This window comes from Nycticebus coucang, chromosome 20 (assembly GCF_027406575.1).
Source record: "Nycticebus coucang isolate mNycCou1 chromosome 20, mNycCou1.pri, whole genome shotgun sequence".
Taxonomy (NCBI): domain Eukaryota; kingdom Metazoa; phylum Chordata; class Mammalia; order Primates; family Lorisidae; genus Nycticebus; species Nycticebus coucang.
The window spans coordinates 11576606-11593153 of NC_069799.1; the positions used below are offsets into that span (position 1 = coordinate 11576606).

The window sequence follows — 16548 nt, forward strand, 5'->3', positions numbered from 1 at the left end:
CGGCTAAAGGTAAGAATCACAGACATCACTGTGGGTGAAGAACATGCTCCAGGGCCGGGCAATAAAAATGAGGCAGTAATTGAGGAAAACGTCCCCGGTTTAGCCAGAGATTTAGACATCCAGGAACAAAAAGCTCAACAGACACCCACAATTTAAAAAAAAAGGAATTAAAGTAGAAATCCACTCCAATGGGAACCCACAATTTGTTTTTTTGAGACAGAGTCTTACTTTGTCACCCTTGGTAGGGTGTCATGGTGTCATTAACTCATAAAGCCTCAAAATCTTGGGCCCAGGCGATGCTCTTGCCTCAGCTGCCCAAGTAGCTAGGATTACAGGCACCTGCCAAAACGCCCGGCTATTTTTAGAGGTGGGGTCTCACTCTGGCTCAGGCTGGTCTCCAGCCTGTGATCTCAGGCAATCCACCTGCCTCGGCCTCCCAGAATGCTATGATTACAGGCATGAGCCACCTGGATGACCCAGAAACACACAATTCTACACAAAGTCAAAGAAATTAAACAACCTGCTGCTGAATGATTATTGGATCAATGATGAAATTAAGATGAAAATGTAAAAGATTACTTGAACCTCTCTTTAGCTATCAAGACGCCCCATAAGCTATCAAAATTTATAGGATATAGCAAAAGCAGCCTCCAGAGGAAAATATATACTCTTCAACGTGTACATCAAAAAGACAGGAGGATCATAACAAAAATCTAATGACACATCTTAAGGAACTAGAGAAGGAAGAGCAGACCAGACCCAAAGCCTGCAGAAGAAAAGAAATAACACGGTCAAAGCAGAACCACATGGAATTGAAAACCAATTGACACGGATCAAAAAACCAAAACACGGTTATTTGAGAAGATAAACAAAATTGACAGATCTATTGCTACATTAACCAGGAACAGAAGGAAAAGGACCCAAATAAATGCAATCAGAAATAAAAAAGGAGGCAATCAGGCTGGGCCCAGTGGCTCACCCCTAGAATCCCAGCACTGTGGGATGTGAAGGCAGGTGGATCAGGAGTTCAGGAGTTCAAGATCAGCCTGAGCAAGAGGGAGACCTTGTCTCTTTAAAATAGGAAAAAGACGGGCGGCTCCTGTGGTTCAGTGGGTATGGTGCCGGCCCCATATACTGAAAGTGGGGGTTCAAACTTGGCCCTGGCCAAACTGCAATAACAAAAACAAAAAATGCTGGGCGTTGTGGCAGGTGCCTGTAGTCCCAGCTACTCGGGAGGCTGAGGCAAGAGAATCACCAAAGCACAGGAGTTGGAGGTTGCTATGAGCTGTGATGCCACTGCACTCTACCAACGGCGATGGGATGAGACTCTGTATCTACAAAAAAAAAAAAAAAAAAATAGGAAAGAGAAAAAAAAATATGCATTGTGGTGGGAATTTATAATCCCAGCTATTTGGAAGGCTGAGGCAAGAGAAACTCTTGAGCCCAAGAGTTTGAGACTGCTGTGAGCTATGACACCAGAGCACTCTGCCTAGCGTGACAGAGACACTGTCTCAAAATTTGAAAAAGTATGAAAGCCATCTATGACAAACACACAGTCAAAATCGTACTGAATGAGGAAAGTTGAAAGCACGTCCACTAAAAACTGCAACAAGACAAGGATACCCACTGACATCACTCACACTTAACATACTGCTAGAAGTCTTAGCCACAGCATACAAACAAGAGAAAAAAGTGAAGGTAGGCAGGTAGCTGTAGCTCGTGCCTGTAATTCTCCATTCTGGGAGGCTGAAGCAGGTAATCAGGCATTCAAGACCAGCCTAAATAAAAAAAGCAAACATCCATTTACCAAAAATAGAAAAACTAGCTGGGTGTTATGGCAGGCGCCTGCTTTCCAGCTACCTGGGAGGCTGAGGCAAGAGAATCACTTGAGTCCAAGACTTTGAGTTTGCGGTCAGCTGTGACGCCACCACACTCTACTAAGGGCGGCAATGTGAGACTCTGTCTCAAAAAACAAACAAACAAAAACAAAAACCCAAAAGGAAAGAAAGGAAAAGAGGGGAAAAAAAGCTTTACAAATCAAAAAAGAGGTCATCAAATTATCACTTTTTGACAATATGATCTTATAACTAGAAACTCTAAGGATTCTGCCAATAGATTCCAGAAATTGACAAATAAATTCAGCAAAGTCTCACGTTACAAAATCAATGAATACAAATCACTAGCATTCCAATACACCAGCAACAGTCAAGCTGGGAATCAAATCAAAGACTCAATACCATACATAATTGCTACAAAGAAAACAAAATACCTAGAAATATACTTAACCAAAGAGGTAAAACATCTCTAAAAAGAGAACTACAAAACTATGGAAAAAGAAATCACGGATGCAAAAAATAGAAAAACATATCATGTTCATGGAATGGCAGAATCAACACTGTTATAATCCATACTATCCAACATGATTTAAACATGGAATGCTATCCTCATCAAAGAACCACAGTCGTTTTTCACAGATCTAGAAAAACTAATTCTACACTTCATTTGAAACCAGAAAAGAGTGTGAACAGACAAAATAATTTTATCCACGAAGAACAAAACTGGAGGCATCACACTACCAAACTTTATACTACAACTCAACAGTAACCAAAACAGCACAGAAACACTTAAGCTCAATGGAACAGAACACAAACTTGAGTTGTAAGACCATCCACATACGGCCAAATGATCTCTAACAAAGTAGACACAGTATACACTGGGGGAAGAATTCCTATTGAGTACATGGTGCTGGGAAAATTGAACAGCCCCATGCAGAAAAGTAAACCAAGATCTGTACATTACACCACTCACAAAAATTAACTCAAAATGCATAAAAGACTTAAACATAAGGCATGAAACCACAGAATCATGGACAATGTTGGAAAAACTGTTGGAAAAATGTTGGAATCATAGAAAATGTTGGAAAATCATGGAAAAATGTTACATGTCAGCCTAAGCAAGGAATTTATGAACCCTCCTCAATGCAATCACAGCAACAACAAAACAATCATGATTTGATTAAATTAAAGGGCTTCTGCACAAAGAAGTGATCAATAGAGTAAATAAACAACCTACAGAATGGGAGAGAATATTCACAAGCCATATATACACCGGGTAAAAAGCTAACAACGAGAATCTGAAGCAAACAAACAAAAAAATCTCACCAAAAAGTAAACAAAAGACATGAATAATAGCTTCTCAAAGGAACATATAAACATATAAAATGCTCACTATCACTATCTATCAGGAAATGTAAGTTAAAACCACAATGAGATACCACCTACTCCTGTTAGAATGGCTTTTATTAAACGGTCCAAAAACAATAGACGCTGGTACAAATGCAGAGAGAGAGGAATGCTTATTAAATCCTGTTCGTGCCACTGCAAATTAGTACAGCCCTTCTGGAAAATGGTACAAAGAACTCAAAAAAGTATGAAAAAGGCAGACGTACCACTTAATTTAGCAATTCCACAACTGGGTATCTATCTAAGCTAAAAAAGTCATTTTATCAAATAGACAACAGCACTGTAATGTTTTACTGTGCACAATTTACAATTACAAAGATGTGGAATAACCCAAATGTTCGTCAATTCATCAGTGAATTAACCAAATGTGGCACATTGTATGCCATGGAATACTCCTCCGCCAGGAAGAATGATGACTTAATGCCTTCGGCAACAATTCCATGGAAGTGGAGACCATTATCCTAAGTGAATTAATTAAGTAAATTAATTCCATGGAAGTGGAGATCATTATCCTAAGTGATGTAGAGAATGGAAAAACAAACACCACATTGTACTCACTATCAAATCAAAACTCTCCAATGAGAATCCATGTGCATAGAGGGGAGTCAAACCCAAAGGAAATCAATCTGGGGGACGGGCAGGAGAAGATAGGCAAGAACCTACCTAACAAGTACAGTGAACACCATATGGATGACAGGCACACTTGTAACCACGATTCAAGCATTATAAACATGATCCATGTAACCAAAATTATTTGTACCCCTTTAGTATATATTTTGAAATATTTTTAAAAAGCATGAAAAAGCTCAACAGGCATTTCCCAAAATAAGACATAGAGATTACAAACAGGTATGTGAAAAGTTCCTCCATATTACTAATCCTCAAGGAAATGTTAAGTCCAAATGACAATGCGTATCAGTTAAAATGGCCATAATCAAAAGAACAAAAAAATCAAGTTGATGAGAAAGTGAAGAATAGGAAATAGTTATGCTCTGTTAGTGGGGCTATAAATTACTGCAGTATAGAGTTTCCACCCCAAATTAAACATATAACTACTTTAAATGTAGCAAATTCGCTAGTAGGTATATACACAAAGGAAAGAAAATCAGTATGTCAGAAAAATAGGTAAGATGGGCACAATGGCTCACGCCTGCAATCCTAGCACTCTTGGAGGCCAAGGCAGGTGGATTGCCTGAGCTCACAGGTTTGAGACCAGTCTGAGCAAGTGCAAGATCCCATCTCTAAAAAATAGCTGGGTGTTGTGACGGGTGCCCTGTGGTCCCAGTGACTCAGGAGGCTGAAACAAGACAATCACCTGAGCCCAAGAGTTTGAGGTTGCTGTGAGCTATGACATCACAGCACTGGACTGAGGGTGACAAAGTGAAACTCTATTTAAAAAAAAAGAAAAAATCTAAATTCCCATGTTTACCATGGTAACATTTACAATATCAAAGATATGAAATCCATCCAAGTGCACAACAAAAGATAAATGGTTCTGGATCATGTGTTATATAGAGAATGAAACGCTATTCAGCCATAAAAAAAAAATACTCCAATCATTTACAAGGCATGAATGGACATAGAGGATAGTATGTCAAGTAAAATAAGACAGAACAGAAAAATAACCATGGCAAAATCTTATTCATACGTGGAATCTAGAAATATTTTCAAAGACAGTTGATATAATAAAAGCTGAAAACAGAATGGTCACCAGAAACTGATGGAGGAGATGGGAACAGAAGAGGTTGGTTAACAAGTACAGTTACAATTAGAAAAGAGGACCAGCTTGACCACGGTGGCCCACGCCTATACTCCCAACCTATGGTAGACTGAGGCAGGAGGATCCCTTGACCTCAGGAGTTGGAGATCAGCCTGAGCAACTGTACAGAGCTCACCTGTACTAAAAATATAAAAAAAAACCGGTGTTGGCTAGGCACCTGTAGCGCTTACAGCGCCGGCCACATACACCAAGGCTACTGGGTTCCAACCCAGCCCAGGCCTGCTAAACAACAACAACTGTAACAAAAAAATAGCTGGGCGATGTGGCGGGCGACTGTGGTCTCAGCTACTTGGGAGGCTGAGGCAAGACAATCGCTTAATCCCAAGAGTTTGAGGTTGTTGTGAGCAACAACATGATGCCATGGCAGTCTACCCAGGCACCTCTCTCTACATAGTGAGACTCTGTCTCAGAAAAATAAATGAATAAATAAATAAATACGCTGGTGTTGTCATGAGTGCCTGTGGTCTCAGCTACTTAGCAAGATGAGGAAGGAGGATTGCTTGAACCCAGAAGTTTGAGATAGCTGTGGCTGACACTCTAGCCTGGGAAACAGTGTGATACTGTCTTAAAAAAAAAAAAGAGCGTGAGCAAAAAGGCCCGGATCAGCCAGATCCCTCTGGACGGCAGGGGGCGCGCGCTGCGGAGCCTGGGCGAGCTCGTGTGGGGTCGGCGCGAGCCTGTGTGACTGGAAGGAAGATGGAGCCAGATGCCGAAACGGAGGGGCCGCCCTGACCCTACTTACCCAGGTCCTGCAGCCGGAAGCCCCCTTCCTCCCAGGACTAGTGTGTGCCGGCTTCCCTGCGGGCTGGGGCCCAAGAGTGGAATGGTTGCCTAGGCCCAGGGCCTCGCGGGTGAAGGGAACTGGGAAGCCTCGAGGGACCCTCCCCCACGATAACTCCGGGTGTGAAAACCTCTGTAAGGCAAATGTGCAATACCAGCATGTCTGTATCTACTGATGTAAACACCTCACAGATTCCAGCTTCGGAACAGGAGACCCTGGTTAGACCAAAACCATTGCTTTTGAAGTTGTTAAAGTCTGTTGGTGCATAAAAAGACACTTATATAAAGAAAGGGTTATATTTCATCTTGGCCAGTATATTATGACGAAACGATTATGTGATGAAAAGCAACAACACATTGTATATTGTTCAAATGATCCTCTAGGAGATTTGTTTGGAGTGCCAAGCTTCTCTGTGAAAGAGCACAGGAAAATATACACAACGATCTACAAAAACTTGGTAGTAGTCAATCAGCAGGAATTATCAGACTCAGGTATATCTGTGAGTGAGATCAAATGTCACCTTGAAGATGGGAGTGATCAAAAGGATCTTGTGCCAGAGCTACAGGAAGAGAAACCTTCCTCTTCAAATTTGGTTTCTAGACCATCTACCTCATTCTAGAAGGAGAGCCATCAGTGAGACAGAAGAAAATTCAGACGAATTGTCTGGAGAAGGACAGAGAAAACGTCACAGATCTGATAGTATTTCCCTTTCCTTTCATGAAAGCCTGGCTCTGTGTGTGATCAGGGAAATCTGCTGTGAAAGAAGCAGCCCGAGCGAGTCTCCAGGGACACTGTCACACCCGGATCTTGATGCTGGTGTAAGTGAACATTCAGGTGACTGGTTGGATCAGGATTCAGTTTCAGATCGCTTTAGCGTAGAATTTGAAGTTGAATCTCTCGATTCGGAAGATTACAGTCTTAGTGAAGAAGGACAAGAACTCTCAGATGAAGATGATGAGGTGTATGGAGTTACTGTGTATCAAGCAGAGGAGAGTAATACAGATTCATTTGAATAAGATCTTGAAATTTCTTTAGTGACTATTGGAAATGTACTTCATGCAATGAAATGAATCCTCCCCTTCCATCACATTGCAGGTATTGCGACCTTCGTGAGAACTGGCTTCCTGAAGGTAAAGGAAAAGATAGAAGGACTATCTCTGAGAAAGCCAAACTAGAAAACTCAACACAAGCAGAAGAGGGCTTTGATGTTCTGGATTGTAAAAAAACTACAGGGAGTGATTATAAAGAGTCATCTGTGGAGGAAAAAGATGACAAAATCACGCAGGCCTCACAGTCACAAGACAGTGACTGTGAGGACTGTTCTCAGCCATCAACTTCTAATAGCATTATTTACAGCAGCCAAGACGATGTCAAGGAGTTTGAGAGGGAAGAAACACAAGACAAAGAAGAAAGTATGGAATCCAGCTTTCCCCTGAATGCCACTGAACCTTGTGTGATTTGCCAAGGTTGACCTAAAAATGGTTGCATTGTCCATGGAAAAACAGGACACCTTGGGTGGTGCCCGTGGCTCAGTGGCTAGAGCGCAGGCCCCATATACCCAGGGTGGCGGGTTCAAACCCAGCCCCGGCCAAACCGCAACAACAAAAACAAAAAAATAGCCGGGTATTGTGACGGGTGCCTGTCGTCTCAGCTGCTCAGGAGGCTGAGGCAAGAGACTCGCCCAGGCCCAGGAGTTGGAGGTTGCTGTGAGCTGTGATGCCACATCCCTCTAGGCGTTAAAGTGAGACTCTGTCTCTAAAATAAATAATAAATAAATAAAATAAATAAAGAAAGAAAAACAAAACAAAACAACAACAACAAAAAGGACACCTTATGGCATGCTTCACATGTGCAAAGGAGCTAAAGAAAAGGAACAAGCCCTGCCCAGTATGTAGACAACCAATTCAGATGATTGTACTAACTTACTTCCTCTAGCTGACCTGCCTATAAAAGTAGAATATATATTTCTAACTACGTACCCCTAAAAATTTAGACAACATAGAATTTACTTTTATTTACTATATCAAAGTGAGAAAGTGTCTCAGTCCAGATAGGTTTTTTCCTCATTGTATTTTACCTACTTCAGGAGAGGGATAGTGAATATTTATTTCCTTTTAGGAAAATTTCACTTCCATTTGCAGTTGGCTTTTAATGTAATTTGAGTTGGCTACATAGCTCATCCTTTACTGATGCTCCTTTCTCTTAAATGAGAAGTATCTGATTTTTTAAAATACATATATATATGAGTAGGACACCAAAATGTAATTTTTTTTTTTTTCTTTTGAGACAGAGGCTCAAGCTGTTGCCCTGGGTAGAATATGGTGGCATCACAGCTCACAGCAACCTCCAACTCCTGGGCTTAAGCGATTCTCTTGCCTCAGCCTCCCAAGTAGCTGGGACTACAGGCACCCACCAGAACACCCGGCTACCTTTTGGTTGTAGTTGTCATTGTTATTTCGCGGGCCCGGGCTGGTCTCGAACCCGCCAGCTCAGGTTAGCCACTTGAGCTACAGGCGCCGAGCTCAAAATGTAATTTATTAGTACCCTTCTTGTATGGAGAAAATGTGCAGTAGATTTTGATTAAATTTTTGAAACTCTTAAAAAAAAAAAAGGAGGAATAACTGTTCTTATTCTACTGTACGGTAGATGATGATGATTAACAGTAAGGCACTGTACATGTGTATTTCAAAATGGCTACAAAAGAGGCTTTTGAATAATACCACATTAAAAAAAATGCATGTGGTGATTTATACAATGAATATGCTGATTTGATTATTACATATATACACACAAACACATATATAAATAACACCAAACTGTATCCTGTAAATATGTATAATTACAATGTGTCAATTTAGAAAATGGAGTAAGAAGTAAAGGTAAGACTTATACCTGTAAAAATACTGGAAGCATATAGAAAAAGCAGATTCTATTACAATCAGTATAGGCAATGATTTTCTGGATAGGCCACCAAATGATTAGACAATGAAAGTAATAGCACACGTCTGGTATTACATCCCTTACACAAAATATGCCATCTTCAAACCAGGACATGGTTTGAAGAGATGTCTGTGGTCCCAGCTATTCAGGAGACTGAGGCAAGAGAATCGCCTAATCTCCTCCAGGAGTTGGAGGTTGTTGTGAGCTGTGTGACGGCATGGCACGCTACCGAGGGCAATAAAGTGAGACTCTGTCTGTACAAAAAAAAAAAAAAAGAAAGAAAGAAAGAAAGAAAACAGGGCATATACCCACGATGGAATACTATTCAGCCTTTGTTTCTGAGACAGAATCTCAAGCTGTTACCCAAACTAGAGTGCAGTGGCGTGACCACAGCTCAATGCAACCTCCACTTGCTGGGCTGAAGCCATACTTCTGCATCTGGAGTAGTTGCAACTACAGGTGTGTGCTACCATGCCCAGCCATTATTTTCTACTTGTAGTAGAGATGGGGTCTTGCTCGTAATCAGGGTGATCTTTAGACTTTAAGAAATTCTTTTTTGGGTGGCGCCTGTAGCTCAGTGTGTAGGATACTGGCCCCATATACTGAGGGTGGTGGGTTCGAACCTGACCCTGCAACCAAAAACTACTCAGGCGTTGTGGCGGGCACCACCTGTAGTCCCACTACTTGGGAGGTTGAGGCAACAGAATCGCTTAAGCTCAGAAGTTTGAGGTTGCTGTGAGCTGTGACACCAGAACACTCTACCAAGGGCGACATAATGGGACTCTGTCTCCAAAAAAAAACCCTTAAATTTCAACATTTAAAACCTTAAAATTCAAACATTTTATTTAGTAATGTGGTGATCACTACTAATCTAACCGAATTCTTACATAACATGCAAATGTGAGCATTTCCTTTCAGAACTGCTAAATCTAAAAAATCACAGACAACTTTTAGACAGCATTTTAAAGGCGAAACACATAGAATAAGAAGGATGAAAGACCAGCAGCTTCTCCACTTGCATCCTGCACAGTACAACGCGGCAGTCGTGCCCAAACAAGCCTGCCTTTATGGCAACTTTAGAAACCAGGCCTGAGTTTCTGATGTCCTGTGGTAGAGCCCAAGACCAAGTAGGACAGTCTCACCCGTGTGACACACTTAATTGATATGGTCCCAGCTACAGAACAAAAAGTGGCCACACCACACTATAATCCTTGCAGTAGCCAATCTGGTGTGCTCTTGCCATCAGCACCATCTGACAGGATACCCAATAGGTTTCAGACCCACTTGTGTCTCGGGTGAGTGAGCTGATGCCCATGGTCTTATCTGGGCCCCTGAATCATGCCCAAACCCACCTTCTTCACCTCTCACCCATGGTCTGGAAAAAGTCCTGCCCACACGGAGTTTTAGACAGAAACATCTATCTGTGACCCCAGATGTAGGAACACCAACTTTGCTCTGAATGTGGATTTGGAAGCAGCATTGTAACCTTGCTGGCTCCAGCTGTTCCAGGAGCAGACTGGCTAACCTGCAAGCTGTTTGGAGGCACATATATCTGGGGACATGAAGGTAGGCCTTCTAACTTCACACTTCTCAGTGTGAATCATAAGTAGCTCTATAACGTATCTCCACTATCTGACAGCCAAAGCCTGGGAGCAGCCCTGACTACCCGAAAACCCGGGAGACAAGTCATGGACCAATAGACAGACCTGAAGACTTCTGTCTCAAAGGCAATAGCCCTACAAATCAGTTTCAGCCACCTTCAGCTGTGATCAGGGCTCAGTCCTGCCCATGCAGATTGAAGGAAGCACTTCCACAGGCCCGTCAGGAGCCAAACTTGTCCCCATCCACTGTAGATCCAACACATCTGCAGAAGAAACTACAGTTCCATCAAGGCTAGAGTCACGCTCGGGTACTGGTTACTGCCTTAGTGTGCCAAAGCCCACCAAAATAACTACTAACCTTATTTGCTGGCTCTGGCCCTCATGGCACAAGCAGTCACCAGGTTAGTGACATGGCTTCAGACTGACCTACACAACACTTAGACTCACTTATATCCACAAGTTAAAGAGTAATGCAACTGGTTCTTTAGAAGCCCTCTATTACATTTCTATTACAGCAATGTGTAGATTTCCCATAGAGCACTGTCAGTGGTGTTAATTTTACTCTTAACTTCCTTAATGATTTATGCTGGTTCTATGAAATAATGACAATTTTTTCTTCTTGATAGTCTTTGTCGGTTTCTAAGGGGTTAATTCATCAACTGGATTGTGTGCCTATGGTGTGGTAGTCACTGTTCTACACCAATGAACAATTCGTATTATAAGGGGAAATACTATAAAGATTATAAACATAGCTTCTTAATTAAAGTGAGGTTATAATGGTGGTTTTGCTTTTAATAAAAAGACAAAAAAAAAATAAATAAATGGGGGCAGCACCTGTGGCAAAAAGGAGTAGGGCACCAGCCCCGTATGACAGAGGTGACAGGTTCAAACCCAGTCCTGACCAAAAACTACAATAAATAAATAAATAAATAAAACAAACTACACTTCCCTGTATAAGCAACAGTCCTGCTGACCAAGATCTTGACGAAAGTTGACTCTTCCTGAGAATAGACAGGATCCATGCCTACGCCTGATAACTGATCTGCCAATCATGGAATCCACTGCAGACACAAAATAGGCAGGGAAACTGGCTCTAACTCTAAGTGACTGAAATCTCAGTGCCAATCTAATTAGCCCAAGGACAATCAGGAAAAGATACTTTAACTCTTTAAACTACTCTATAATAAATGGAAGGGGTGTTGCTCACTTGAGATTCAGGGACATAAACACAAGAATACACAAATCACAATGGACTGGTCAAACCCAATCACCACCAAAAGAAACTAATAAAGTTCCAATAAACATCTGTAAAGAAAAAGAAATGAATCAGATGAGCAGCTCATGCTTTTAAATCCTAGTACTCTGGGGCGGTGCCTGTGGCTCAGTGAGGAGGGCGCCGGCCCATATACGGAGGGTGGTGGGTTCAAACCCAGCCTCGGCCAAACTGCAACAAAAAAAATAGCAGGGCGTTGTGGTGGGCGCCTGTAGTCCCCCTACTCAGGAGGCTGAGGCAAGAGAATCGCCTAAACCCAGGGGTTGGAGGTTGCTGTGAGCTGGGATGCCATAGCACTCTTCCAAGGGCCATACAGTGAGACTCTGTCTCTAAAAAAAACATAAATCCTAGCACTCTGGGAGGCCAAAGCAGATGAATACAAGACCAGTCTGACCAAGAGTGAGACTCTGTCTCCACTACAAAGAGAAAAACTAGCTGGGCGTTGTGATGGGTGCCTGTGGTACCAGCTACTCAGGAGGCTGAGGCAAGAGGATTCCTTCAGCCCAAGAGACTGATGTTGCTATGGTGTGAGCTACGATGCCACAGCACTCTACTCAGGATGACAGAGTGAGACTCTGTCTCAAAAAAAGAAAGGAAGGGAGGGAAGGAGGGAGCAAGGGAGGAAGGGAGGGAGGGAGGGAGGGAGGTAGGAAGGGAGGAAGGAAGGAAGGAAGGAAGGAAGGAAGGAAGGAAGGAAGGAAGGAAGGAAGGAAGGAAGGAAGGAAGGAAGGAAGGAAGGAAGGAAGGACTAACAATTTAAAATTATTATCTTTACAAAATCTTTAAATTTACTGTGACCTCAAACTCCTGGACTAAATTGATCCCCCTGCCTCAGCCTCTCAAGTAGCTGGAACTACATGCATGTGCCATGAGACCTGGCGAATTTTTGTTATTTTTTATACAGACAGGGTCTTGCTCTTGCTCAGCCTCGTCTCAAACTCTTGAGCTCCAGTGATCCTGGTTCTTGGGCCTTCTAGAGTGATAGGATTTCAGGTCAGGCAGGAGCATTGCGCTCAGTTTTGCTCAGATAAGCAAAAACACAGAGAAGTAACAAAAATGTTTTATGTAATAATGAACATAAACAGGTTTTAACACAGAAATGAAAACCATAAAAACAACCCCAGAAATTGGATGAAGTAAACCACTGTAGAAATGAAAAATGAAATTCAAAGTTTAAGAAAAATTAAATCATACTGAAAAAATTTAGCAAATTCAAAGACAGGTCATTTTAAAATAGCCAATTGAAAGAAAAAACATGCAAAAGTGAAGTAAACATCAAGGCCCTGTTCCTGCATCATAAATGTAGATACTAAACCACAAGCTCCTAAAAGAAGAATTGGTCAAAGAAGACGCCAGAAGGAAAACAAAACGTATCATGAGACATGAAATTGTGAACACGATAAACCAGATCTTACGGGATTCAAAAAAGCAGCGTGAAGACAGAAGTTTCTACTGACAAATTCCTACTTTAAAAAATGAAAGATCTAAAGTAAACAACTTTCATCCTGAAGAAGAACAGAAGACTATTCTCAATCATATAAAAGCAAACTAGGTAAGTTAGAGGAAATATATTTCTAAAAATGGACAGCCTACAAAGGTTAGGGCGGCGCCCGAAGCTCAGTGGTTAGGGCGCCGGCCACATACACAGGGGCTGGTGGGTTCGTACTGGACCAGACCTGCTAAACAAAAAAAAAGTAGCCACCTGGGAGGCTGAGGCAAAAGAATCGCTTAAGACCAAAAGTTTGATGTTGCTGTGAGCTGTGACGCAAGAGCACTCTACTGAGGGTGACAAACTGAGACTCTGTCTGAAAAAAAAAAAAAAATCATTAAAAATAAACACTGACAACAATCCAGTAATCCCATTTCTCTGTAAATAATCAGAGGAAATAAAATCAGAATTAAAACTGAATACCTGCACCCCCATAGTATTGCAGTATTAATTCACCATTGTCAAAACATGAAACCAACTTAAACACTGATTAAACAAAATGTCGTATACATACATACACAATAGGAAATCATTCAGGCCTGAAAAAAATGAAATTCTGGGTGGCACCTGCTTAGTGGGTAGGGCGCCAGCCACATACACCCAGGCTGGCGGGTTGGAACCCAACCCAGACCAGCCAAAGAGTAACAACTGCAACAACAAAAAGAAATAGCCAGGTATTGGAGCGGGCACCTGTAATCCCAGCTACTTGGGAGGCTGAGACAAGAGAAGCCCAAAAGTTTGAGGTTGCTGTGAGCTATGACGACACAGCACTCTACTGAGGGCAACAGTAGTGAGACTGTCTCAAATAAAAAAAGAAAAGAAAAAAGAAAGAAAATATAACAAGTATGAGTTTATTATAGCCTCAGAAATGTTCAATTATCTCTAATGATATAATATATATGAGAAATTTAGGGAGATGTTACATTAAACTATATTATACTTGAAAAATATGAAAACAGTGATTTAAATTTTTAATCTTAGTTCATACTAAAAAATTAAAATTTCCATGTAAAATAATATTAAATTTTTAACTATTTACAGAGATTCCTGGCATTCTGATAAATTAACTGAGTATGAATTTCTGCAAACTAACAATGGAAACCATCATATGATAAGAATCATAAAGCAGAAAATATACATTTTTCCCTGGTGTTCCTCCGATTTCTAAAGCAAATATCACCAATACCACTACTCGTATGTTTTAGAATGATGTAAAAAGGGAACATAAAAATGTTTAAAATAGTGTTCCTCAAAAATATACATAGATATTTTCTAGTCCCCAACTGTAATGAATGGGCATTCAGATGATCCAGTTCCTCATAAGCCACGAAGAGGACTTTAACTACAACCTCAAAGAAAGATCATCACTAAAGGGAGGTAGAATTTTAGAGCATATGACTTAAAAGATGCCCCAATGTGAAAACAAGTTAAAGAAATCCAGGAAGGCCTAGCATGGTAGCTCACGGCTGTAATCCTAGCACTCTAGGAGGCCAAAGTGAGTGGATTGCCGGAACTCAAGAGTTAGAGACCAGCCTCGGCAAGAGCGAGACCCCATCTCTAAAAAACAGTCAGGCATTGTAGCAGGTGCCTATAGTCCCAGCTCCTCAAGAGGCTGAAGCAAGACAATCACTTCAACCCAAGAGTTTGAGGTTGCTGTGAGCTATGAAGCCATAGCACTCTATCCAAGGTGACAGAGTAAGTCTTTGTCTCAAAAAAAAAAAAAAGAAAAGAAAAGAAATCCAGATATCTCAGAAAAACATTTCTTTTGCAGCAGAGCTTGCTGAACAACATTAAGGTCTGTCTTTCTCCTAGACCTAGGGATCTCTGCTTCATTCACTCCCACCTACCTGGGTGTTTGGCAACTGTCTCATGTCTTTTCACATTCCATGACTTTTTCCTCTGCTCCAGATAGGTGATCAGGTCTGGTTTAGAGGCAGCAAGACCTATTTTATTAAACAGAAGTAACATGACTTTTTCTGTTTTTTTTTTCTTTTTTCCAGTTTTTTTGGCTGGAGCTGGGTTTGAACCCACCACCTCCAGCATATGGGGTCGGTGCCCTACCCCTCTGAGCCACAGGCGCCGCCCAACATGACTTTTCTTAAGATCTTCCAATTCCCAACCTAGTACTGTGTTCAGAACAGAAGAGACAACATTATAGTAGGTTCTTAAAAAGTAAACACAGGCGGCACCCGTAGCTTGATTGACTTATCGTCAATCTAGAAGGAAATACATAGAACAATTCAAAAGGAGAATGTTCACATCAAGATAAAACTTCTTGAAGATGTTTTCTACACGAACATATCACCGAGTTTTCAGGCATCTGAAACTCATTCATGCATTACAGAAATTCCAAAACACGTTCGACAAAGAAAGGAAATGAACCCTTCAGACAATGGTCACCACTTCTGGCACCAAAACTGATGGAAATAACTTTTCCACGGACCACAAGCAAGGTGGTATTTTCTTTGGATGATTCAAGCGCATTGCATTTCTTGTACAGTCAAACCTATTTGCTAATGATAATGTTTTGCAAGTTCTCCCCAGTGCTAGCATCGTTACCTCAGCTCCCCCTCCAATCATCAGGCATCAGATTCTCATAAGAAGCACACAACTGAGATCCCTCACATGCAATTTACAGCAGGGTTTGTAACATGCAAGAGTCTCAAAATATTCCTATCAGACTCTAATGCACCTCTGATCTGACAGGAGGCAGAGCTTACGTGGCAATGTGAGCAATGGGGAGTGGCTGTAAATACACATAAAGCTTCCCTAGCCTGGGTGGCCCCATTCCTAACAGTCCACAGCCCAGGAGTTGAGGACTGCAGCCCTATGGTATGCTAGAAATCCAAAAGAGAAGTTATCCTCACCCAGGGAGACGAGGTTTCTGTAGTTCTCTAATGTCACATCCCTATACAAATTCTGTTGAGCAGAACTCAGGCACGCCCACTCCTCCAGAGAAAATTCTATGGTCACATCCCTGAACATCAGCATTTCCTGGGGAAAAAAAAATACATATTCAACAAGCAGCCATGGTCAACATTCCTAATTTCACTAAAGATAGATGACGGAGTGAGGAGAATTGCCTGTGACTTACATGAGTGACAAGAATTATCTAGTAATTAACATAGTAATATTCACTAATGTAGTCTCTAATTTAGAGGACAGAGGATAACAAATAGACCCGCAACACAGGTATAGGTACTATACTTTTCTTTTTTCATATCCAGGGCTGTAGCTGTTGCCCTGGATAGAGTGCTATGGAGTCACAGCTCACAGCAACCTCAAACTCTTGGGCTTAAGTGATTCTCTTGCCTCAGCCTCCCAAGTCGCTGGGATTACAGGCGCCTGCCACAATGCCTGGCTATTTTTTGGTTGTAGTTATCATTGTTTGGCAGGCTGGGGCTGGGTTCGAACCTGCCAGCTCTGGTGTATGTGGCTGGCA

At 41.6% G+C, this 16548-nt stretch overlaps 1 protein-coding gene, 1 non-coding gene and 1 pseudogene across 8 annotated transcripts in view; 2 read left to right on the forward strand and 1 right to left on the reverse strand.

Annotated features, from left to right (window-relative positions):
- Window positions 1-16548, reverse strand: part of LOC128572643 (zinc finger protein 722-like) — a 43156-nt gene that overhangs the window by 10777 nt on the left and 15831 nt on the right. For 6 of the 7 annotated variants that reach the window (XM_053572618.1, XM_053572623.1, XM_053572620.1 and 3 more), the window contains 2 exons: window positions 15974-16100; window positions 14954-15049 (listed from right to left, as the gene is read on the reverse strand). In XM_053572618.1, coding sequence (XP_053428593.1) covers window positions 14954-15049; window positions 15974-16100 — 223 coding nt within the window. Of the gene's footprint in view, window positions 1-14939; window positions 15050-15973; window positions 16101-16548 lie in introns of those variants that run through there. The other variant, XM_053572624.1, reaches the window with a different exon arrangement.
- On the forward strand, window positions 5947-7738 carry LOC128573060 (E3 ubiquitin-protein ligase Mdm2-like; annotated as a pseudogene).
- LOC128573218 (small nucleolar RNA SNORA3/SNORA45 family) lies at window positions 10634-10758 on the forward strand. The gene has a single exon (XR_008376375.1). It is a non-coding gene; the product is annotated as a small nucleolar RNA SNORA3/SNORA45 family (small nucleolar RNA).